Source organism: Antennarius striatus, chromosome 9, assembly GCF_040054535.1.
Source record: "Antennarius striatus isolate MH-2024 chromosome 9, ASM4005453v1, whole genome shotgun sequence".
Taxonomy (NCBI): domain Eukaryota; kingdom Metazoa; phylum Chordata; class Actinopteri; order Lophiiformes; family Antennariidae; genus Antennarius; species Antennarius striatus.
Window position 1 is genome coordinate 22,135,526 of NC_090784.1, and position 25,867 is coordinate 22,161,392.

A 25,867-nucleotide genomic window follows, 5' to 3' on the forward strand; every position below is an offset into this window, starting at 1 on the left:
GTGTACCCCCAAAAAAAATCAGCCTCACAGGGGGAAGTGGATGAAGAAGAGGCTTGGAAGAGGGTGGGGGGTGGAGGCGCGAAGAGTTAATGCCGACAGCCAAACAAAGGCCGTCGTCGCCACCGGGGGCAGGGAAGAGCACGGGAAAAGGCCAAAGGTCAAGGGGACCTCAGGGGGTTCAAGTTCAAGGCGACTGTCAGTGTCTACGTTTTAACAGGCGGGCCACGCCCTCCGAGGGTCTGCAACGCCGTTTGGAACGGCCCCCCCTAAACATTCCTCAACTTTAAAACCCGAGATGAACACATGACAGGAAGTGCTCCCCCAAATATGAGGGAGCAGCTCCCGATGATGTCACGGCGACATTTATTTAATTTGTTCACAACCACTGAAGAAAGTGTGAAAATGTGGGCGGGGCTTCATGGAAGAATCAGGCTTCACCCTAAATCCCTCAAACCTGCAGGGGTTAAAATCCTACAAGCAACAGCAGCCTGGGGGAGGGGCTGAGGCGGGGGGAGGCGGGGTCTTCTTTCAGGTGACTATCATATTGATTATTTCTGCCTCTCTCTCACCCCAAAGGTCACTTTATGGTGACTCAGCGTGGAGGGCGGGGTCATAAATCTACCCCAACCTGGAAACGTGTCGCATGTCATCAGGTCATCTGTAAACGTGACATCACCGGTGGAGGGAACCAATCAGAAACTACCTTTCAAACCAGGTGGTTTACCCCCAGACAGCCTATGTGAAGCCGGGTCACACTTAGCCCTTTTTTTTTTTTTTTTTGGAGGGGAGGGGTCACTCAGCTGACTTTGACCACAGAGCGAGAGGTCAAATCCATCTCACGAACGCCACCGGTTGCCCCTCCTGATTTAAAACCCATTGAGATCAAAACATGTTTGTTTTCCTCTGATCGACCGGGCAGAGGTCAGAGGTCACCCCCACCATGTTGCCCCGTAAAACACAGCTGAACCCCCCCCCCCCCCCCCGAGTCAATTCTCCAACCTCTGAACAAAGCGGGGTCAATGGGTAGGAAATCTGCGCCGCCGGGTCTCTTTGTTGCCCTCAAATGGACAAACCACAACATATCCACGACCTGACCCCTGACCCCGCCCCCCCTCCTGGACCCCACTCCCTCACGCCCTGAGGTCTGCGGGACGTCTCAGCGAAGAGATAAATAACCCAAATAAAGCCTGACGTCTGTTTGGGGGTGGGGTGGGGGGGCAGTTTGTCTTGTCCTGATTAGTTCCTGGTTCTAAAACGCGAACAGGAGGAAATAATCGATTGGATCCGGAAAAATCTACGGAATTAAACAACAAAGTTCGGACAGAAATCTTAACATTCATCGATGGAACCCCCCCCAGCCCTCATGGTCTTAACATGCACACATGTGTGTGTGTGTGTGTGTGTGGCAGGAAACGTTCATCCGGCCGTGAAGACGGATCCGATTACTCCATCTAAACATGTGCGAACTGGACGGCGGCCGATGGACCAGCATCCTTTGTTTCCTCTCCGCCGGCGCGTCGCGGGTCAACGCGGAAATACGAGCGGGAACATTACCGCATCGGCTCCGTGTGCCACCTCGCCTCGCAGCATTCACGCTAGCGCCTGGTTGCCTTGACAACAAGCTATGTGCATGCGTTGGAGCAGAGAAAGGGAGGGCACGGGCATGGGCACACACACACACACACACACACACACACACACACACACACGCAAATTAATTTATGGAGATGTGAGAAGTGCAGGATTAGCATTATGCTTGATGTTGCTACACATCCACTTTAGCGGCCTGATGGCGGCGCAGACCACAAAACCACAGCGGCAAACCAACGCCGGGCGTTCCCCAAATAAATAAATAAACAATAAACAAAAGCAGAGTTCTGCTGAACGCATTAAAAAAAATTAACAATAAAACAATTAGGAACGACGGAAAATGAACAATCGAAATCTAAAGATGGTACTCGGCTAATCGACGGCTGCTGCTTGCTGTAGTTGTGTCACGTTATGATGTAATAATGACATCATCGCAGGAGACAGGAGGAGGAAGGAGGAGGTTGGAGTCTCCGAAACAAACCGAACGCACGTCGGCTTCAGGAAACGACCTTCAGGCGACCACGAGGAGAAACATCACAAGTCGAGTAAAGCGTAGAATCTCTTTCTTTCATCTTCCTGTGAATAAAGGCAGCAGTGATTAAAAGGGGCGCTCTCTGATTGGTCGGGCCTCGTGGCGTGGGCCCTGCGGGGGCCTCTGGCGTGAGGCCCACTTCCTGGGAGCGCCGGAGTCAATTTATTTGATCCCAGAAGGTTCGCTGTTGAACACCTTAATCCACACAAACGGGCCCGCCCCCTTTCATTCAGCCGCTCTGATTGGATTACACCACAGCACACACACTCGTGTGTGTATGTGTGTGTGTTCGTTTGTATTTTAATGATTTGGGGTTTTTTTTATGTTTTAGACTTTATATTATTTTTTACAAGTGAATTTATTGATAAAAAAGAAATCTAATGATTCATTATTACTAGCTGTCAATTTAAACGAATACTAAAAATAAAAAATAGAATTTAAAATAATTTTTCCAGTAGATCCTGATTTTATCTGACCAAATCTAATCCGTTTGAAAATCTGATTGCAGAAAAAATATTTTCTGAATTTAAAATGTAAATATTTATGCATTTATTTTAGGATTTAAAAAAAATCCTTGTGTTCAAATTCATCAGTTTAAGAGCTTCAACTGAAACCTGCTTTTCCCTCATGGAGGATTTGGATTTATTTCTGGGGGGGGTCACGTTTATTCACCTCAATAAATTACTGTAAATAAAAATGAACCAATAAATCGCTCTGCATGAACTTAAATTCGACACAAAGGGCCGTTGTTGAGGACTCGTGCATCATTTTAACGTCTCTGCTGTGTTTAGATTTAAAGCTGAAATCCGATCCTCCCGTTCCAAAGGTCAGAATTCAACTTGACCCCGAGACAAAGAACGGTGCAGAAATTGTTGAGATCACATCCGATAAACTCCACGTCTATAAATTTCAGCGAGAGGCTCTGAAACGACTCATACGTGTGAATTATGGCACGTGGTTGCCTAGCGATAAGATTAACCCGAGGACAAACTGAAGCCCATCGTGCAGCGGTGTGAAAAGCCTGTCACATGTATTGTTCACCAGAAAGCAGGCCGACACAAAAGTGTGTGACACTTTGTGATTTCATCTGAGTTAGTGTTTGGCACTGGCGTGATGCGGGGATCACCCCCACCCTCAAGCCGCCTCCCACAAAACCAAACAGGAGCGTCAGGAGAGCGACGACCGAGTCCCAGAGCGTTTTCTCAAATTTATTTATCTGAAATTCGGCTTTTTAAGGAGCGTTTTTGAAACCCTCAAACCTTCACTCATGTTTTTGTTTAAATGGGTTTTTACAAAATCAGTTTGTATTAGAATATAAAGATAAATAATACATTTTCATACACGTGTTAAAAATAAATTTGACTGGTATTCCTTAAAAGAAAGCGCAGCAGCAGATGTAGATGTTTCTGTGAATCATATACTCAGGTGTCACCTGACCTGAAGCTGCTTTCTAATTGGTCAGATTTGCCCTGGCTCCTCCCACTTTTAATTACATCTAGTTGTCATTTCCTGTTTTTTGTAGGTCGTATTTCCTGCTCCACGAATAAAACCGATGCAGCTTGTCCTCCGTTAGCCGGTTAGCATCCTGAAGATGACAGATGAAGGAAAAAGGTGCGACAGGTGAGGTTGGAACCAATGACACGTCTTCATTGGTGGGTGGATCGGTTGCCGTGTGAACGACCCCTCCTCCTCCTCGTTCCTATTGGACTCTTGTTGCAGGTTCGATAACCATCACGTCCCTTTAAAGTCATCACAAACACGCCGGAACAGCTGAAGAGACACGTCACCATGGTAACAGTTTCCCTCCACCATCACCTCCTGACCATCAGGGTCGAGATGCACAAACGACGCCGGACCTCCCAGAGCACATTGTTCCTTCAGTTTAAACGCCGCCTGACCTCCTGCGGAATCGAACCCTCGGCGGCGGACCAACAGGGACAGGAAGAGAAGTCGCAGAGCGTCACTTGACCTCTGTGACCCCCGTTGTCCCGGGGAAGGAGGAGGAGGAGGGGACGGAGCGTCTTGATGGCCTCCTACAGCCGGCTGAGGTCCAGGACAATGAGAGCAATCAGGAGTCAAGTGTGGATGATTAGGGAGACACTCGGGGGCCTCAGGAGAACCTCCTGAACCCCCAGGGGAACGTCAACCGCCAGCGGGTCTGATCCAGTGTTTGTTCATGAAACTTTATCGACGCAATTCCAATGGATCAAAATGTTGGGAATTTTGAGCATTTAATTTATTTTAGATTGAGCGGTCCGTTAGTTCTGCAGCAAGAAGTCGGCTCAGAAACCTGATTTTCTAACCCGGCTTGAGTCCATATTCAAACGTGTGCCGATTGATCCTGTAGATTTGAGCCAATCAGAGAAGCCCCCCCCCCAATAAATTAACAAATAAATAAAAAAACCACACCTTTAAGAGAAGCAAAAAGTCACCAGAGGATGTTTGAACTTTGAGAGCTGAACCCACATTTCCTGTTATTCAAACATCAGTTTGGGAACGGAGGAAGCCGATTGGACGAAGAGTCAACACCGCCCAATCAAAACCCGAAGACAACACGTTTGTGGTTAGGTGGACGCGGCGATTACCATATGCTAACGCACAAAGACGTTCCCAGGCTTTGATGGTGAAACAGAGGACACCATTGATGCCGTGCATCCCATAATATTCCACATATGTCTCTCATCCTATCGCGCCTCTACAGGATTAAGCCTCCGAGGCCAGACACCCCGATCTCGACGAGCATCTCGGGGTCCCCCTAATCGCGCTCCTTCCGCGGGGTCCCCCCTCTCTTCATTAAAACTCAGACAAGAAAAGGAGGCGCAGGCGGGAGCAAAGAAAGCCTCCTCCAGCCTGTCTGGTTAGGAGTGTGTGTGAGTGTGTGTGAGTGTGTGTGGCCGTGTGTGTTTGCCGAGAAGGGGGTGTGTGTGGGAATTGACTTTGGTATTGAACGTCCTGATTGAGAGACACCCACCCGCTCCTCAAGCGGCGGCGAGGCGACGGCAGCGGCAGGCGAGCAGCGAGGGCCCCGTCGCCACCGCCGCGGCAATTTGCTGTCTGGGTGGCACAAAGGAGAGGTCAGAGGTCAAATAAGTGCAGCGAGATGGAGGTGCTTTCTCATGGTAATGTCGCCACAGACAGGTCCGCGTCAGTCCAGGGCTGTTAGGGGGCGCGGGGGGGCCTGCAGGGGAATGATGGACGGAGGAAGGAGGGATCGGCGACGGCCGACAGGAAGCGTTGCGCTGGTGGCCGACAAGACGGGGCGACTGGTTCTGTGAAACGGCACGAGCGTTCTCAGGCCCAGTCCCATTTCTTTACTGACTCCACACCCTAAAGGGAGGGGTCAAAGTTCAAATCATCCTCCAGATCAGTGAGAAAGAAAAAGAATCCAGAACTTCCATTATTTCGGTTTTCTTTCTAATCTGGTTCTGAAGGGAGGCGTACAGGTGTGTTGTGAAAGAACACCACATCTGTGTTGCTGCCCCCTACTGGCTCGGGGTGGGTTCTGCCTCTTCAAGGTCTTTTTTTTCTTCTCGGCCTCCTTTGGTCATCAAAGGTCAAAGGTTTAAGGATTTCCTCATTACGTCTTCATCACCTTTTCAGCAGCTTCTCCTCATCACCGCCAGAAAAAAATAAATAAAGAGCTTCAGATTCCTCAGCGTTTCCATTCCAGCTTTGTTGATCATCAGATCACTGTGGAGCTCAGGAATGTTTTCACGACAATTTATATATATATATATATATATATATATATATATATATATATATATATATATATATATATATATATAATGAGGATTAAAAGGAATAAATGGAATAAATTGTAATTTCTGGTTGAAGGGTTCTTTTAAAATCCCATAGAAAACATGACTGGGAGGCCTTAGGGTGTTTTGTGAATTATAAAATAATTTCATGAAAATAACGATTTCAAAAAAATTTGCCAAAATGTAGGAAGTAGATATCAAATAAAACAAATTAATTAAAAAGATAAATTTTCTTTTTATTTTCCACACCAGGAACAGGTTTCAACAACAGCAAAGGTTTTGTAAAGCAGAAGTTGTTTTTTAAGGCCTGAAGTTAAATCTCCATAACACAGAGAAACTCAGATTTTTTCTGCTGTTAAAAACATTTTAAGTTTTCACTGCATTTTTATTTTCAGGTTAATGCCTGTAAATGTAGGATTGATTCATTAATATATCTCAAATCAAGTTTCATAAATAATGATCAGTACAGTATTTCTAAACCACACAAGTGCAGGTGTCACACAGTCACATAAAGGATCATTAACATCTGATAATTTCATTGTTTTATTGCAGCATTTTTTAAAAAATGAGGCTCAGAACCAGACAAAGTGAAATTAAGTTCTAATAATGAATTTGTTTCCTTGAGATTTTTTTTAATCTTAAAGCTTTTTGTTCTTTTTCCCGCTGACCGCTCACATGTTCTGACATTTGCTGATATTCTGCACTTAAAAAAAATAATTATGTGACAAAACTTAAAATATGTCTATTTTATTTTTAAATTACTTTCAACACCTCTTCTCAAACGCCCCTGATATAAAGACAACTGTTCTGATTCTGACCTTGATTTTTAACACAGGACGCTGAAACAGATTTAACAGGGCATTTAAGCAGAGGGAATGAGGAGCGGGGCCTTCATGGAGGAGCTCCTCTGAGGGCCTCTTCCTCCTCCGGGCCCCTCTCTCCCCCTGCCCCTCTCTCCTCCTGCCCCTCTCTTGTCTGCTGAGGGGTGTCTAATCAGGGAAGACAAGCGGCTGACGGAATGACGGTGCTTAATTGGCATGGAGTCGTGGGAACGCGTAAACAAACAGCTGCCATTTTCATTTCGCTTGTTTCCCCCTCGTCCCTCTTCCTCATGAATAAAAGCCGCCGCGGAGGAGCTGGCAGCTGCAGGGAGGCTGAACCGCAGGGACGAAGAGGAGGAGGAGGAGGAGGAGGCCTGGAGATAAGCCTCACTTTAATCCATCCTCCTCCTCCTGATGGGAGGAAAAAGCACACATACCTCCAGAACAAGAGACGTGACCCCTCCACATAAAGGGGAACACCTCCAGGATGATTATCCCTCTGTTAAAACAAGCCGCTCTGAAGAAGCTGCAATAATCACAGATCCTCACCATAAAGAGCCGTTACTGTTTGTCTCCGGTGGCGTCGTTATTCCTCTCATATTTATTGGGACCGGGATGAAAACATTTAAGATACACTTTTCCACTCCATTAAAAATTGAAATCTCTTTGGCCTCAAGGAGATGCAGGATGTGAAATTATAGATAAAAGGAGACCAGTCGGTAAAACAGGAGAGATGCTGAACAAGCAGTAAATACACTCCAGAGGATGATTCCTCCAGCAGTCAATCAATATATCAATCAATCAATTAATCAATCAGCTGGAATTCAATCTGATCACCTCCCTGGAGATGATGCACCGATGTCTGCACCGCCTGATCGAAACAGGAAGGGTTCCAACACTTGTTCCATTTATCCTGATCGATTATGATGGCAGGCTGATGATCAATCACTAATCAGGCTATTCCACAGGGATAAAAAACAAAAAAATTGAATTGTTCAATTTCTATCACTTCACCTTCAGGAGAAAAACCCTTATATAGAATGGATTCTGTGATTATTGATCTTTTCAATTGATTGATTTCAATTTCTCTAGGGTATTTTGCCACACGATAAAATTTCTAAGAATAAAATTCAGTTTTCATCAGATCATGGGGGGATAAGTCTTGTGATTGAATGTTCTAAAATTAATTTTACATCAATCCAAATTTGAAGTTTTGCTTTGAATTTAAAGGAAATTCTATTAAAATAATAAAAGCTGGAAAGAAATTTGGGTTCAGGGACTGAGAGGCGTTCATGTTCAGTCAGAAATCAGAGCGTTTTACGATTTACTAACAGTTCACACACTTATATTCCTCTGAAGTCATAAAGACATAATTTCTAATGCCAGAAGGACAGGACTGAAGAAAAAAATGTTTGATCGCTGATGTGAAATAAACCGAAATGTTGAAACATGTGCCACAATGTTAAAGAGAGAAGAAAAAAATCCTTAATGTGCAAAAAGAATAAGACGAGTTCCTTTTTAAGTGTGTAGAAATAAAGAACAGGACGACTAAAGAAGAGATTAAATCAAATATGAAGACATGATGGAGTCCAAACAGAACCATTAGTGTTGTTCACTTTGTGACGCCAAAAGAATCCATCAGAACTCAATTTAATCAGATCCTAATCTCAGCCTCATGTGGACACATGCTGGGATTATAATCTGAAAGGCTAACAGTGATTGGCTGAAGAGGAGGAGCGGCTGACGAGGACGGTTGCATGGCCCTTTAGCCTGATGGACCTAGAGGGCACACGTACATTTGAGAAAACTGCTAACAGACGTAGCTTTCCTATGTGAAGCCAAGGTGCATCGCTTCGACCAATGAGAGGCTCCGAAAATTAAACATCAAACCTCCACACAGGTACTGCAGAAACTGCACTTATCCTCCAATCAGCTGCTGCTCTGGAGCCTTCTGTCGCATCCAATCATCTTCCTCAGAAGATGAAGATGAACAATAGATGTTCCATTTTTCCAAACCGCTCCTCTCTGCCCCCCCCCCCCTTCTGATTATCGATCGCCGCGCGGCGGCTGATGGAACGACAAACCGGGATCACATCATCACCTCAACAACGTTCCAGCTGGAAGCTCATTGGCCCACATTGAGACGAGTGTTTGAAAATGGAGTCCAATCAACTAGTGACCCCCCCCCCCCCTGCTGCTTGATGATGACAACGATAGGTGGGTCGATCAGGGGGGACGGGGGGGGCAACGGGGGCGGGGCTCTGCTCTGCTGGAAGGTACCCTTGATTTTTCCTCCTTGAATGAAGGGGCGCGCTCCCCCTTTTTGTTTCCCGTGAGGTGTAATTGCGAACGGCGGCGGCGAGGAGACGTTTCTGCTCCTGAGGGGGGGCGGGGGGGCGACGGCGGCAGAAGAAAGCAACATGGCCACAATTGGACCAATGAAGCATAGCACGAGCATTCACTTTGCATTTGCCACTTCCTTCAAGACTTTCCTCTCTCTGGCGTCTTTGAGGCGCCGCGGCGCTCCTCACACGCTAATAATAGACTTGTCCATCAACTGTCCCCCCCCCTCTGAGGTAATTGCCGCGGTCCAAAGGAAGCCAGCGCCGCTCTGAAGCCGGCCCGTCATTAGATCAGTGGATGCTGGTCGTCCAGGCCGGCATCCTCCCCGCTGGTTGCCCCCCCCCCCCCCCCACAGGGCGGCCCCTTCCCTCAAGAAGGCCCAACCCGCCTCCTCTCACATCCACGTTTGTGATCTCATTACATGATGGTCGCTGGCCCCGCCCACAGGAAGACGGCTGCAGACGGGTTCCTACCCCATGCAGACGTAGGGGGGGTCGACTCGAATCTCAACGCCCCCCGCCACCACCACCACCACCACCACCACCACCACCACCCAAAGTCTGGACGTCACTTCCTTGTTCAAACTAGACACGCCCATATGGGGGCGTGGCCTCCTAGTCATTTATCCCATTTGTTTCGGAATCATACCTGGGGTGTCCTCTGATTGGACGTGTCACCACGGACACCTTTGCATCTTGGGTACCAGCTGCTGCAATGATTGATGGGTAACGTAGTCTCACTCTCGATGCTGCAGCAGCGCTCTGATTGGTCCGCCACCCGTAAGGGTTTGGAACCCAGCCGGTAGAACCAATCGCTCCCATTGATAACCGATCACCAGCGGTAAACACCGCCTGCAGCAGCTGAAGCCTCTGAGCCCGGCCGAACAAACACGTACTTTAGGGCAGGGGTGGGGGCCTGATGCCCTCCCCAGCCCCCTCCTCCCCTCTCCTTGCCCTGGCAGCGCTCCCATCATGCCCCCCGGCTTCCTGCCCCTAATGGCCGTCTCTGTGTGCCATCTCGGGAAGCCCGACATCCCCTCCAGAGGCAGAGGGGGCCGTCGTTAATGGAAGCCATTGATGGGCAAAGAAAAGCCCCTTTGTGGCGGCGGTGGCGGGCGGGGGTGGGGTTGGGGGGGCGCGGGCACCCGTTTGCTCACACGCAGCTTCCCCTCGGCACACACTGGGCCGACGGCTCAGAAGCCAGTGCCAGCAGCGGAGATCGAAAGACAGCGGCGGCAAACTGCCCACTCGCCCGGGAAACGGCGAAGAGGGATGGGTAGAGCGGCTGGGGAGGGAGGGGGGGTAGGGTGAGTTGGCAGAGAAGAGGTGGGGGGAGGGGGGTGGCAGAGAGGAAGGGAAAAGGTGGCCAACGAGAAAGAAAAGAAAGGCCGAGAAAGATTAACCGAAGACGACTGACTCCATTGGCGCGTTGGGGAGGTGGAGGAGGAAGTGGGGGCGCAAACGTCGCCAGCAAACAGAACGCCGGAGAAAAGCAGCGGCGGAGAAAAGGGAAATCGAGCGGGAAAGACAAAGAGGTCGGGGTTGCCCACGTCAGGCGGCGCTGGGTGGCCCCCGCAGGATGAAAAACGTTGGCAGGGCGCTGGAGGTCTCCCTCGCCGCTGTCCAAGCCTGACAGCCTCTCGCCAGCGCTCTGCCCCCGCCCCCGCCGGTGATTTATAACACCTGAATTGTTGTCTTTTTACTGCCTGGTGAATGGAGGAGAAAGAGGGGCGCCGCCCGCACGCCAGCCCCCCACCCCGCCACCCCGTTATTGATAACCACAGATGTGTACGGTTTGGAGCCAACATCTGACGCTTAAATCCCAGCTAACGGTTCTTGTTGTCAGGGGAGTTCGGCATCAGAGGCCACGCCCTCAGGTGATGCCCTCTGATTGGCTGTGAAAAGGCCGCATCAGAAACCCCCAAAACTTCCTGATTTACATTCATTTAATTAGTCGGAAAGCTGAGGATCATGGGAAGAAACAAAAAAAACAAACAAAAACGAGCCGCTGAGCTTGAGTTTGTTTGACTCAACTCCGCCCCCTACTGGTTGGAGAGTGGCGCCGCCTCCCGTCTCCCCGCTGAGTCGCACGCCGCCTTCCTGCTTTGTTCGGGGCCGCTAATTCCTCCCAGCAGCCACTGCTGCTAATTTCCAAGCGCTGGCGGCGCGCCACGCACGGAAGTCACGGCGCGCACCGCCCGTATCCATGCGCCACCGTGGGAGAACGGCGAGAAAAGTAGGGCCGCATTTGTTCCACTATGTCATCTGTTTAACACGCCTGATTGGCTTTCACACCACAGCGTCCTAATTAATATGCAGAGGCCCCCTCGCCCCGCCCCTCGCCCCCGCCCCTCGCCGTGCCCTAAGACAAAAGCGTATTGTGTGAGCACCTCCTGTTTTAATTACGCTCAAAAAGGGAGACGTGTGAGGCTTTTCTGTGTGTGCAGCATTTATGGATGCATGAGCAATGACCGTGTGTGTGTGTGTGTGTGTGTGTGTGTGTGTGTGTGTGTGTGTGTGTGTGTGTGTGTGTGTGTGTCCACTGTACTGTGCACTGGGGGAATCATAAAACAAGCACATCCATCCTCATGTCATCCTGCACGTATGCTCCCATTTGCGTGTGTGTGTGTGTGTGTGTGTGTGTGTGTGTGTGTGTGTGTGTGTGTGCTCATGAAGAAGAAGGATTGCGTTGCCGCTGCTGGGGGAGGAGCCCCGGCTGTCCTGTCCCACAGGAGGGAGAATAAAGTGTTGTTGCTTGTTGCCTCCATGCAAATTGGCGTCTGATGAAGGTTTTTTTTTTTTTGGGCGGAGCACAAAGAGGGTTTGTGGTCGGGGCGCTGGGGGGGTGTGGGGTTGGAGGGTTGAAGGGGGGGGGGTTTATGGGGAAAAGACAGGGACAGAATTCCCATCAGTGTATCCACGGCCATCGTGTTACGTTCCTCTTTCATCTCTTCCTCTCTGCCCATCTTTTCACCCTCCTCTTCCTCACCTCCATGACCTGGATATTAATTTGGCTGAGATTCGTCTCTCATTAATTTACACCCCCCACCCCCATCTTTCCCTCTCGTCGTTAGCGTTGGATTCCGGGTGGTTTCTCTTCGGCCTTTTATCAGCGGCCGTCTTTTTCGGTCTTTTCGGCGAATGAGGATGAGGTCATGTGTCATGGGAGGGGAGTAGGACCCCGCCCCCCAGGGGGCTGTTAGCGGCTTAAAAGAACAAAAATCTGCTCATTTTAATAATTCAGAAAAAGAAACAGACGAGGGTCTCCGTGTTCACACAAACGAGTGTGCGGAAACGCTCCGACGAACAGAGGAACCTGAACGCACCACTCCTGTTTTCACCTGCTTTTTGGGGGCGTGTCTTGAGAATTCCCGTCACGTGACTCAGAAACGTCTGAAGCTGAAACTCCTGGTCAATTTCAAAAATTCACCGCTTGACCAGAACCAAAACGTTTCAGAGAAAATGAAAAGTACATTTATGGCTCCGCCTCTATCGGGGTCCACTCTTAAATCTAATTGGTTCTCCCCACGTCACATGCTGGACACGCCCTCCCACTAAGTTTAATAAATCTATTAAGTGTTAAACGAACAAAACCGACCAACAGTTGTCAAAATCAGAGCCTTTGGTGGAGGTAAGAACAAATTCATTCTTAATTTTTATAACGTTTAAATTTAAATTCTCCCATGAAGATGATCAATTAATAAAATATGAATATTTTTTTACGTAGTTAAATTTAAGGTGGAAACATTTACGACGTCTTTAAACGGGTTCGTTCCATCAGCGTCTTCCTTCTCTGGCCTTGCATGACTTCCCTCCGTCCGCAGCACGCCCCCCCCCCCCCAGCCCCTGGCCCCCCGCCCCCGGCCCCCGGACGAGGCCCTGCTGAGCCAAATACTCCCTCAATGGACTCACTCAATTAACAGGCCATGAAGCCCCCGACCCCTCCTGACCCCCGCCGACCCCCATGAATCGAGCCCCTCGGAGGCATGCGCTCCGTGGAGGCGACTGGCCTGGAGGCCGCGGCGGTGGAGGTGGGGGGGTGGGGGGGTTAGGGTGCATGGGACTGGGGGGCGATGGTGGGGCGGGGGTCGGTCAGTGCTCTTTTGTCCCGCTGGTGTCCGGCTCGCCCCCCCCCCCACCACCACTTCACCCCCGGTGTGTTTCATAAGGGGTGTGTAATAACTGCCTTTGTTGGTTCTTCCTCTTTAATGGGTCCGGTGGGACGACTTGTTAGCTCACCGGCGGCGCCAGGGGGGCGCCGGGATTAGAGGCGGCCCCCAACCTGATCCCTGGTCACTCAGATGATGATGAATATGATTTTAGACCTTCTTTAAAGCAAAGCTTTGTGTGTGTGTATATATATATATATATATATATATATATATATATATATATATATATATATCACCAGAATTAAAGGCCCTGTCTGCAAATTACAGCAGGATGAATAGAATCTCAATTTAATAGAATAAATCTTTTTGAAATTATAAAAATGAAAACACCGGAGAGTAAATTTAACAAGTCAGGCTGAATTTTTCTTTGAATAAATGTGTTTTGCAACTAATTTTGATAACACAAGTCATTTTCCTTTTAGGGATTGTTCGAAAATGTTGACTTTTTTTTATTAGAAATTCTCAAATATCTCGTCCACATTCTCAAAAAGTGACTCAGCTCTTTAAAACCGGCATAAATATGTTAAAGAAACATTCATTTGACAGGAAGATAAAATCACGTTGACAAAAATAAAAGTACTTCCTGTAGTAAAAATAAAAAGCATTTAATAAAATGATAAAAATGTATGAAAAATGTAAAATGTTGATTAAATGTCTGAGAACAAGATTAATAAAAAATTAGCAATCCTAAAATATTGAAGACACCTGATTGTGCTACATTCAGCTGGTAGCTATGGCAACACACAAAATAAACAGGAACAAATTCCTCCTCTCATTATGAATGATGTGTTCAGGAAATATACCGAAAAAATTATTGTTGCGCTAGAAAAAACATATCAGGAATAAACTGAACTTGTCAAACTCTGGATGAAAAGAAAAACATTACATGACCTTTGCTTTGTTTGACCCCAATAATAATTGTCAGACGGCCCCTAAGCCTTAGGCTCATTTAAATAGATGATTCTCACAAAAATAGCCGATGTTGATGCAATGAAAGTTGTGTTTAGGAGAGAACTCGCTCTTAAGATGCATATTTAGAGGTGTCCCATGTGGGGGGGGTTCCAGTGAGCATCACCAACCTGCTGCCCTGCTCGTCCTCCTCCTGCCTGGCCTCCATCAGCCTCCATCAGCCTCTCAGCGGCTCGCTGCTCCTCCAGACGGGGCTCTGGCCACGGCGTCGCTCTGGGATTCGATCTGGAGGGGAGGAGAGAAGTCAGAGCTGAGCCGTCGGTGCGTCGGTGGAAGAGGTTAAGATACTTACAGAGAGGAAAGGGAATAAACTCTTGGAGAAAAAACGAGAACATCAATGACGAGACCACAGACACACCTAGAAGAGGGAGGAGCTAATCAGACGCAGGTGATCCCAATAGACATTCAGTGGAGGAAGTCAGCTGAGGGCAAATGAACAGATAGAAAGAGAGGAAACAGACTGAACTGGAAAAGAGGGGAAAGAGACGCGACTCGGAAAATAAAGTGAAAATAAAACTGCTAATCGATCCCTATGAGCCTTTTTGAGGGGGTGGGGCAGATGTGTAAAAGGGCTGGGCGTGGGCGGGGCTACACGATCCAGGTCCAGGTGAACTCCTCACAGTAGCTGCTAAACTACATCTCCATGTCCGGGCAGTGCACCACTCTCTGCACACAGCAGGGGGCGCTACAGGTGCACGCTAACGCCTTTAGCTTCACAACTACAGATTTTGGTTGAAGGGACGTAAAAGGTAAGATGTTTAGTCATGTAGAAACTTTCCGTCGAGCGGCGGCGAGAGAAAAGGCGTTTCTTCTGGGTTTAATTTCTCCCCGCGTCGCGTCGTGTTTTCCAGTCGCAGCTCAAACATTTGCAGATTTCCATATTTTCCAAGGACGACGATACGGAGTTGATTGGAGGGTCCAACACTTTTCAGAACGACTCCTCGAAAACTTAAATTAACTGTGACGAGCGTCTTCTTCCAGATGCACCAGCAAAGTGTTGATATTTATGCTGGGAGTGTAATTTCCACTGTGAAGACTCTCAGCCCAAACAGAAGCACACGGGCTCATTATGCAATCAAATGATTATCAGTGTCTTTTCTATAAGGGATGCTAATTTATGCGAACTTCTGTAGATTTTAGGAGACGTTTTTCTTCATTATATTTATGTTGAAATGATAACATTTAAAAGTGTTTGCACTAATTTCATGATGTCATCATGTTTGGTACTTTTTATGGTATTTTATTTTCACAGTTTTGGTGGGTTTAACCCTTTATGGTCCTGGAGCGGGTGAGGGGTCCCACAGGGGACCGGTTGGTCCTGAGGGACTCTATTAACCCATTAGGTTCCCCTCCGGAGAGGCGTGACGGACAGCAAACTGTAAGCTGAGGCTTCATGAGGCGCTGATCATCATCATCATCATCATCCCCAGGATGAAGAGTGTCATGTGATGAGCTAATGTGGGCCAATGGATCCACACCTGATGTTCTATTGAAGACCGCTGGTAATCAGGTGTGATCCTGATGACATGAAGCAGGAGTGGAGTTGTTTTCAGGGGGGGGTTCTTCAATTTGCTGTAATATCCCTGCAGTGCAGAGGTCTTCATCGGTTAATAAATGATAGAAGAAGATGGATGGAGATGGATTCACCTGAACATGGAAATTCATTCATTATCTAATCATCCTGATCTCAGCCTGACTTTCTGAGTCCGTCAGCATCGATGGAGCTTCACGCTCCAACACTTTGGAGAAATGAACATTGAATAACGTCATTCTCCTCAGGTTCTAGCTTAGAAGCTCATTTAGAGCTCCATATCACCTGTGCAGAGCTGCTGCATGCTAATACATTTAGCTTAGAAGCTACTATGATGATTTCTGTATGGAGGCTGGAGGTTCGGCTCAGCCTGGATGAGTGAGGTTATCTCACCCAACTCAAGCCCAACCCCCTCCACAAAGCATCATGGGAACTGGTTCAGTAGTTTTTTTTGTTTTGTTTCATATACTGTATCTCATAAATACAATGCATCCCTTCTATCCAGATCAAATAAACCAAACCAGGAAAAATAAACCTGAAAAAATATAAACTTTTTTTATGTGGTAAAAATATTAAATATTAAAATATTAAAATGATGTGTCAGAATTTTAATATTTAGGTTTAAAACGAGAGGATTCTGTGATTCCAGTCAAACACACCTGGAGAAGACGAACGGAAAGGAAGATATTCAAATGGCGGGTAAATTTCAAAATAAAAGTCACTGATTGTCAAAGCCTGACATGGAGACCATGTGGCGACAGAACAAAGACGCCCACGTCTCCAAAACAACTGTAAGGGCAGCTCTGTCTTCTCTCCACGGCCCTGTGGTGGTTTTTATTGTGTCTGAATTACAGACATTATGGTTCAACCTGCACCACTGAGGATTTGAACCTTAAACGTATTCTAAACGCCACCCAGGAGGATCATTCGAATGCAAAGACAATTTTTTCCACGGCTTTTAATGACATGTTATTATGCAGGTTAGAATAAGTAGTAAAAACTTAAACACGAAAGTTTTTTTCCTGCTGCAGCGAGGCTCACGCCACAAACACTTTTATTTTCTCCGGGACTTTCTCGCAGGTATGACACAAAAAAAACAAGCACATCTCCGGAAGATGCAAGAGACAAAAGAATAATTACCATAATCATGATAATTTTTCTCTGCATTTTAATTAGCCCTATGAAGCTCAATTAAGCTCTTCACAGTGAGTGTCTATTCAGGAAACAGCTGTCCACCTGTCTCCTCCTGCCTGGGAAACGGCTGCGGCGCCCGTTCACGCCAAGGTAGCACCACCAAATCAAGTGGGGGTGTTTTAGGCGGAGAGGGGGTTCAGGCAGGCCCTTGTAAGTCGTAAGGGCCCCCCCCCCCAGCGTGACGCCACGGAGCAGTAAAGACGTCCTTGAAGTATGGTAAGAGATTAAAAGATGAGGAAAGCAGGCTGGGGGGGGGGGGAATAATCCAGGAGGAAAAAAAAAACATTTTTAATTTTTTAAAATGTGCTTGTTTATGTTTCAACAGTCTGGATTAATAAGAGCATCACACACACGGCGATTCCTCAGCGCTGTGATGGATGCCAGTGATTTAAATCCCTATTATCTCATGAGGATAAAGATGCACAGATGATTTAGAAACCATATTGATGATCCGGCTCCTCGCTATTAAGTCCTGATTGATTTAAAGGACTTATTGGTGGAACAATTCAAGTTTAGCTTCACTAAATTAGCAACGTGACAAATGAATCAGTCACCACAGGCCCGAGCTGAATGCGTACCCCCCCCCCAACCCCCACTTAAAAAACATAAAGTCGTCCTGTTATTAAATTTGAAATCAATAATTCACATACAAATCAATTTGTGAAGGTTTTGCTGATCACCCAGTCACCCAGGCCTTCAGGAGGAAGAGGTATGATGATGACTCGTCTTCATCACCAGCACAGACCCGACCCTGTTGCTGTGGGATTTTTATAAAACAGCTGAATCACTCAAAAAGAAATAAAAACACAAGAATCGATCGATTAACTTCCTGAAAATGTCGCCAGAAAATGTGATTTATGGTTCTATTCCGCTTCACACCTCGTCAAAATAAAAGTCAGCCCAGCGTCAAATGACACAAACACACATTTCAGCGCTTTATTGACAACATCCAGACACAGAATGCAGCTGTGATTTATTTCCAAATACAATGAGGCCCTTTTTTTCAGTCCTATTCAACAATTAAATAACCAACAAAGGACATTTCTAGTCAAACTAATCACACGGTTTAATATGAGAAATCACAAGAAATCCCCACCCTAAAATTTTAGGAGATAATAGAAAACATCATACTTCTGCATGTAGAATAAAGAAAATAAAATCTGTTGGCTGGGAAAATAAAGGCTTTTAAATGGAGGCAGGGAGGCGGTCCCTTCCGAGCGAGGAGCCCCTTTGTCTTTGGTTCAAAGTGAAAGCTGAAATTAAACCTCTGTGTCTTGGCCTGGTTTAGGGGACAATTAGACCACAGCTTTCATCAAATACACGTATCATCATCATCATCAACATCATCAGGCCTGTGGCGCTGCTGCGGCTCAACACCGCCCTCCAGTGGACAAACAGGAACGTTTCTTTTTCATTTGTGGATAAAAAAATGTGACTTTGTCCCTTTCTTTGGGACTTGAACCCAGTTTTTAACCGTCTGAGGGTGTGAACGTCAGGATGCTGATACCTCACTGTGCCATCGGACTGTTCAGCTTCTCAGTCTCGTCGATCCTCACCACGGTCAGCTGCCCGTCGTGGTTCAGATCTTCTCCGGGAACCTGAGAGGAAGAGAAGAGACGACTGATGACTTCAGCTACTCACAGATACCAGAAGAGTTAGCATTTGGGCCCAAAGCGGACGGCAATCAGATTATTTAATTTTTCTTCAAACTCAAGGCTTGTAAGAAATATTTAAAGGTAGATGTTTAAATCTGATGCCTCTGGATTTTTAAAACAGAGTCATCAACACAAACTCCCAAACATCAGTTTCCATACAAATCCATGAATTATTCCCCGAGAAATTAAAGCAAATGTCAAAAATTAAGAAAAAACAGATCTGCTCTTTCTGATCACTGACAGGAATGAAGAAGTTTTCCCAGTAATTCCTCAAACTCTGTTTTTATTTGTCTGTATTAAATCTGTAGATGGACAGACAGGAAGGACAACGGCGCCATCTGGTGGCCTGCTCTTTAACGCTGCTTCACCATGAAGACATGACAGTAGAGTCAATCACAGAGGAGTCGGTTCATTCCGACTCACCTCCCAGTAGACGCTGTCCTCAAAGCAGGCGGCGTCCGGAGGCGTGCCGAAGACGGGCAGCTTGAGGATCAAACCTGGAAAGAAAACCGGATCGTATTCGTGGTGGGTCCATCAGACAGAAGGTAGTTTTATAAAACACTCAACGCTGAGAGAACTTCTAATCTATATTTCTATATTTATTCTGGTCGTGTCACAGATGGTACCGTTAAAGGTTCTGTCACATTTCACCATAAACAGCTGAGGAGGATGTGTCACCCACCGACTATGAGCCCGCCCAGCAGGGCGACACCCAGGGTGACGGCGAGGGAGACGGCCTGCATGCTGCCCTGATAGGACGCGTCGATTTTGTTGCTGGCCACATCAGGGAAGACGTCTCTCAGCCTGAAACAGACGGACAGCAGGACGTCAGATGGTCCGAAAGCGTCACGCCGCCCATGGAATGTGACGACCTGTCAGCGGAGTCACGGCGATGCTATCTGCGACCAATCACAGCCCAGCAGCCGAACCCTTGCAGATTATCTCGCTCGAGCTGCAGAATGTGGAAATTCAGGCCCAGCCACCCCGTCCTCTCCGCCCCCCATCAGGTGTTTGTGTCCACAGCAGCACAAATGTCATGTTTATTCACCCTCCTCCGTAGACTTCCACCGTCGCCAGGGAAGCGGTCACCGCGCCAACGATGGCGCCCAGGACGCCGGGCATGCCGTGCAGGTTGTGAATCCCGCAGGTGTCCTGGATCTTCAGTTTTTCCTCCAAGAAAGGCTGAAAGGAGATAAAAAAGGAGAGTGGATGGAATGAAACGTCTGGTTTAATCCGGTCTAATCATAAAATAATCGTCCTTACGGTGAGATACTTGAAGCCCAGGACAGAAATGATTCCAGCCAGGAAGCCGACGATCATGGAGCCGTACGGCGTCAGCATCATTTCCCCGGCCGTCCCCGCGGCAACTCCCCCGGCCAGGGCGGCGTTTTGGATGTGGACCTAAAGAGGAAGAAAAGACGTTTCTAGATGTAAAATCAGAAACAGATATTAAATGATATGCATTCTGAAATATGTGCATATAAAAAAACAGAAATAAAACATGAAATATTCAGGTCAAAGAGGGAGGGGGTCTCACCCTTGTTAAAATTATTATGAAGGAGTTTAGTGATGCAATAAAAACATGAAACTGTTTTAAAGTAACGATGAAGGTCAAAATAAATTCCAGGTGCGTGTTTCTACACCAATCAGGGTGTGACCTGCAGAGGTAACCCCTCCCTCAATGCTCAGACGCCGTGTGGTCACGCTCAGTTGAGAACCATCCTGAGAGCGAGACGGGACATTTCCAGCGCTGATGTCGATCTGCCCGGAGACAGAAGAGCTCAGAGGCGGCCAATCAGCTCGTCGCTAACGGCTCACCTGTCGGTTGCCACGTGTGCGTGACGCGTGAACGAGGCCGTGACAGAAACACGCTCTTTGTCTGAATGAGAAGGTCTCATCTCGTTATCTGTGGTGCACATTTTTTAAATTTGACAGATGAAGAGATTTGATGTTGAAGGATGGATGGAAACACGACGAGATCCACAAAGAACACTTTCAACGGGTAAATTAACACAGTTCAAATTTAGATTTTCCACGTGAACAAAAATATAGAACCTGTGATTGTAGTTTTAATTTGTAATTCGTCATCATGTGTCCCCATAAAAGCTGCGACACCCGTCAAAGCGCTGGCTGAATTAACCGAGAACAGAATCACGAATTGGGACACATCTAAGAGGTGCGTCTATCACTTGCTGTGATGTCATCATCATCCACATCACATTGCTAACGTTATCCTAGCATCCTCACCATGTCCAGCTTGCCGTCGTGCGCCGTCAGGGCCGACATGGCGTAGGTGGACATGGTGCAGGCTGCCAGGGAGTAGTAGGTGTTGAGGGCGGTGCGGTGCTGGTCGTCTCCGTGGGCCGTGATGGCCGAGTTGAAGCTGGGCCAGAACATCCACAGGTAGAGGGTACCTGAAGAAGAAAGACACCGTTCTTTAGCCCCATCTGAGATTAAACATGCCGTTTAAAAAAAAAAGTTTTATTTTATTCTCATTTCTTGGTCTTGTCTTTACACTTCCTGTCAATCAGAAATTTACTGTGATTGTTATTTTTATTATTTCTATTTTATTTTATTATTATTATTATTATTACTGCAGTTCATATTTTTCACAAATTGTTTTTGGCCTCTTTTTTTTAACTCTGCAAAAATACCTTATTAATTTATAAACAATTCCTTAAAAACCGATTTTTAGTAATTAAATGAAAGTGTGATTAAGATAAACGACGGGTCAAGTAAGTGGGACACAAAAGCTTTATGAAATTTTCTGACTAGAAGGAGAATGGAGGGCGTTTTTCCAATGATAAGAACCAATGCAGAGCAACATTTTATGTTTCCTGCCTGAAACAAAATAAATATACTGAGTTTATCAATTTTTCAAAAATCCCTAATAAATTTCCTCACAAAATTTGCAATACTATTTCAAAAATTCTCATCTTAGAGAATTTTTTTAAACAATTTTTACCAAATTTCTCAGTATTTTCGTTGGACCTAAAAGCTGCAACTCACCAATCATAGCGAACAGGTCGGAGTGATACACGGAGCAGTTCCTGTGTTTGCTCTTGTCCAGGTTGGGCCGGTACAGAATTCGGGTCACCATGAGGCCAAAGTAGGCCCCGAACGTGTGGATGGTCATGGAGCCGCCAGCATCCCGGGCCTGGGAGTCAACCACCACACAGATATCATCACATGGAGATCTTCTTCATGCACCAGAACAGTCGCTCAGCTGGTCAGAAACCCACCCCCAGAAGACTCAGCAGGATGAACTCGTTGATGGCGAACAGCGTGACCTCGAACATCGCCATGACCAGCAGCTGGATGGGACTGGTTTTACCCAGAACGGCTCCAAATGAGATGAGCACCGAGCCGGTGCAGAAATCAGCGTTGATCATACTAAAAGGGGCAGAATTGAGTAAACGTTTTGTGTTTACAGCGCCCCCAAGAGGCCAAAACCAGAAAAACACGATTTCTTTCAAAAGACTAATAAATAAATAGTTTCTGCACCTGTTTTATGTAGATTTTCACTCTGTGATGTTTTAAAGTGTAAAATTATAAAGAGGTGAAAACAAAGAGGTGTGTGTGGTGCATTCACCCTGTGTTTTCCACCTACCTCTCCACCCCGACGTGGATCTTGCCGCCATGCATTCCGTGGAAGAAGCCCTGCATGAGCGTGGCCCACTGCAGCGAGAAGGCTGCGATGAGGAAGTTGAAGCCCACGCTACTGAAGCCGTAACGCTGCAGGAAGGTCATGAGGAAACCGAAACCGATGAAGATCATCACGTGCACATCCTGGAAACCTGCAAGACGGGGGAAACGACAACGTAAATGGACCGGATATTGTTGGACTTATCTAACCAGCGTATTTGACCTTTTCTTTATGCCTTCACAGCTTTATTTTTTTATGTCTGAATGTCACTGCAGCTTCTGATAGTCAGATGGTTCTGGTTCTACATTCTGTCACTATGAAACACCTGAAAGCACTGTGTTGACTTAATACTCTATGCAGACGACACTCCACTCTACATGAGAGATTGGTGCTATCAAATTTTTACCCCAACCTCGATTCTGTGGTTGCAACTAACAAATACATAATTTAATAACCTGTTTATCTTTTAATCACCTGGTGAAATAACAAAAGTGTCAGAATAGCCATTTTAATTTACAGAGCTAGGTCACAATTTTTTTTGCAACTAAAAAAACCGAAATCTTAAAATATTCTTATTTATTTTAAATGCAGAAAATCAGCTAATCTTGTCGTTCTTTTCTTGTTGGTCATATCATTTTTTTTCTCATTCATTTTCCACAAAGGCTGGATGGAGCGAACAAAGTGGTGAACTGACGCACCAGGACTTCAGGTTAGCACTTTTTTCTAGCTCTTAGGTGGTCCAAGTATTGCACTGTGGCTATTGTTACCATGGTGACCAACTATTGACATGAGTAGACAGAGGTGTTACCAGTGTCTCCTTTGACCTTTTGGCCCGGATACATTTTCAGGTTCAGACATCCAGGAGGGTGTCATACATGGAAAGCTGGCCTTGGCTGGGTAGAGCTGGTGTCTTCCAGACATCCAGGATAAATTAATGCTTTCTACTCATTTTTACGTCCAATTTGGCAATTCTGAGGTCTGTAAATTTATAGTATATAGTGCCCTACATTAATTAATGGACAAACCTATTTATAAAGTCACAAAGATCACTTCGAGGGCTGTGTTCCAAACTCTGTAGTCTAATGGCACCAATCACATGACCTTTCTACTACTGAGCACTGATTGACAGGGAAATAATCAGTACCAAATTATTATCTGGGACACAGAGTCTCCGTGGCAACGCTGAAAATCAGCACAAAATTGCAATATCTGCATTGTTTCCACAAAACTAATTAGATGAGCGTCTAGAAGACGAAGATGCTAACGCTAGCACATCTAGCACTTCAGCTGCTGGCTGGAGGGAATACAGCTGACAACCCTTTGTCTCATTGGCAGGTGAAGAGGATTGAATCCACTCTGATGTTTTTTTATTAATATTTCTGCTAATAGGGAGAAATAAAAGTTTCCAAACCCTCATTCAGAGTGTTGAGGGAAACACAAACAAACTCCTTTCCTCTCTTTGCTCTCTCACCTAAGGAAAGAAAACAGCCTCAGGGTGGAAGAGATTTAAGAGGAAATAAAACTTACAGTTAAAGTTATAGGTTGTGTCTGTGTCCTATGACAGGTTTTATCATGAAATAAAGTCAAACAAAGAGTAAATGCAATCAAGATATTAAATTAAATATGCACTTTTTACTAAATAGGCTGTTTTTTCCTTCAATGCCTCTCAGCCAGCTACGAGTCATATTTCTAATGACTGACACCTTTGACCCTCCGTTCACCTGCGTCTCATCGACTTTGACAGTAACAAGTGTATTTCCTACCAAGATCGCCATTTGAACATAGCCTGTTAGCATTAGCATTCAATGACATTGCTGACCTGCTGAAAACAACAGGTGACCATGATCCTCATGTGAGGTTATCATGTTGATACCAGCATGCTGATGTGAACAGATATGTTGTTTTTTTTACCTTAGCATGTTAGCACGCTAAAGGCAGCCGGGTTCTTTATCGTGGAAAAAAAACCTTTAGTGTTTCTGACGTGACGCCGGTTCCACCAGAACAAACATTCAACTCTTGATATGAGAGACACTAATGATGTCCCGTGTCAGAGGTCATAGGTCACTCTCAGGTACTGAGAAGAGTTTCAGCTGCCTTGCGTTGACAAGAATTTGCTCAAGGGCACTTCAGCACCACACATAACAAAAAAGCATTCAGACCTTCTTGACCTCTACGTAATTTATTTATGAGTGTATTTTGAACTGTCACATTTACCCACATACTGAAGGACGAATTACCTGCTTTAAACCCTGCAGGCGAGCTGAGGTGAAAAATACGATTCACTGATTGACAAATGTGGGGGCAGGGCTGGGGGGGGGGCAACAATTTAAGCCGCATTAAGAGCTGTCATCCTCAGCTCTACCTGGAGACAACCCCACACCTGGTTAGGACACGCCCAGGTGACTTGTTACGACTCGCTCATGATGAGTCTTAATTTGATGGGTTGGTAAATATGAATAATAATAATTTGCAGAACATCTCAACAAAATAAAAAGCGTGCAAGAAAAGTTCAGCCGATACAAAACGGTCCCTTTAAAACACAGCTATGGTGTAGAGGTTTTCCCCTCTACGCAGACGCTGTTGGCAGGACTCAGAAAGTTGTCACCGACACAGACACAGGATCAGTGCTTCAGATTCTGGTGGTGATCCAGATCCAGAATGTCTCGAGTGACTCTTTATGGGACCATTGTGATGTGTGCTTATCACTTCATGCATAATGTCGACAATAACTGTACAAAAACAAACCAATCCCATCACCATCAGATCCAGCACGCATCAGTGTCTGATTTGAATGTGATTCTGCATCTGGTGATCGACAATGTTTAAACTCCCTGCTGAGATGACAGATAATCCAGACAGACCTGAGATCAGATCCAAGTCAAATTTAACTTCTTCACTTCTAAAGATCTGAATCCTGAAGAAAACTATAAGTCAAATCTTTTACTTGTTAATGCATTTTATTGGTATTAGAATTCACAAAGGGATGTGAATATGTTCAATTTCTAAGTGGCTGCAGTGATTATCTGCGGATTTACAAACATCTCTGTATTTTAACCCCTGTTCATAATCTGGAGACCCAGACGAAGGCTTACATCCCATCCTCCGACCCTGGACCCCCGACCTCTGCAGGACACTCACTTGGATAACGGTAGTAGAAGTCGTTCTCGAAGTCGAAGTGGGTCTTGTTATGCCACGCCCTTGCATCCGTCTCGTAGTCGTACTGCACCAACGTGCCGAAGAGGATGATGAGGATGATCTCCAGGATGAAGCAGGTGATCGGGAGCTTCGTCCGCATGTTGGTGGATGTGTCTGTCATGGTTTCTTCCTGGCGAGACGAGGAGCGGGAGAAGAAAAGGGATTAAAGATCCAGCAGAGGAAGTTAGACCTACTGTCCCACACACACCCAGGAACCAGTGTGTGTGTGTGTGCGTGTATGTGTGAGGGTGGAAGGCTGACAGACATGGGCCGGTCTATGATGTGTGTTTTGTTCAGTGGGGTTACACCTACCAGCTCGGCCTCCTCCACTAATAATGCAGAAACTTTTTAATCCCTCCCCTTTCTGAGCTTTTAAGTGGTCATTTTAATGCCATGTGATTGGAATTGGGGGGGGGGGGGCTGACACTGACACCTAATGATGACATCAGCAGGAAGGTG

General features: G+C 46.4%; 1 protein-coding gene across 1 annotated transcript; it reads right to left on the reverse strand.

Moving 5' to 3' along the window:
- Window positions 1-17,834: 17,834 nt before the first annotated feature.
- On the reverse strand, window positions 17,835-25,685 carry rhbg (Rh family B glycoprotein). The gene is made up of 10 exons (XM_068323011.1): window positions 25,352-25,685; window positions 22,178-22,364; window positions 21,810-21,960; window positions 21,577-21,724; window positions 20,815-20,981; window positions 19,831-19,968; window positions 19,616-19,749; window positions 19,250-19,371; window positions 18,991-19,064; window positions 17,835-18,510 (listed from the first exon to the last, which is right to left on the reverse strand). The coding sequence occupies exons 1-10, from the start codon at window positions 25,527-25,529 to the stop codon at window positions 18,421-18,423; spliced, it is 1,389 nt and encodes a 462-aa protein (XP_068179112.1). The 5' UTR covers window positions 25,530-25,685; the 3' UTR covers window positions 17,835-18,420.
- Window positions 25,686-25,867: the final 182 nt, after the last annotated feature.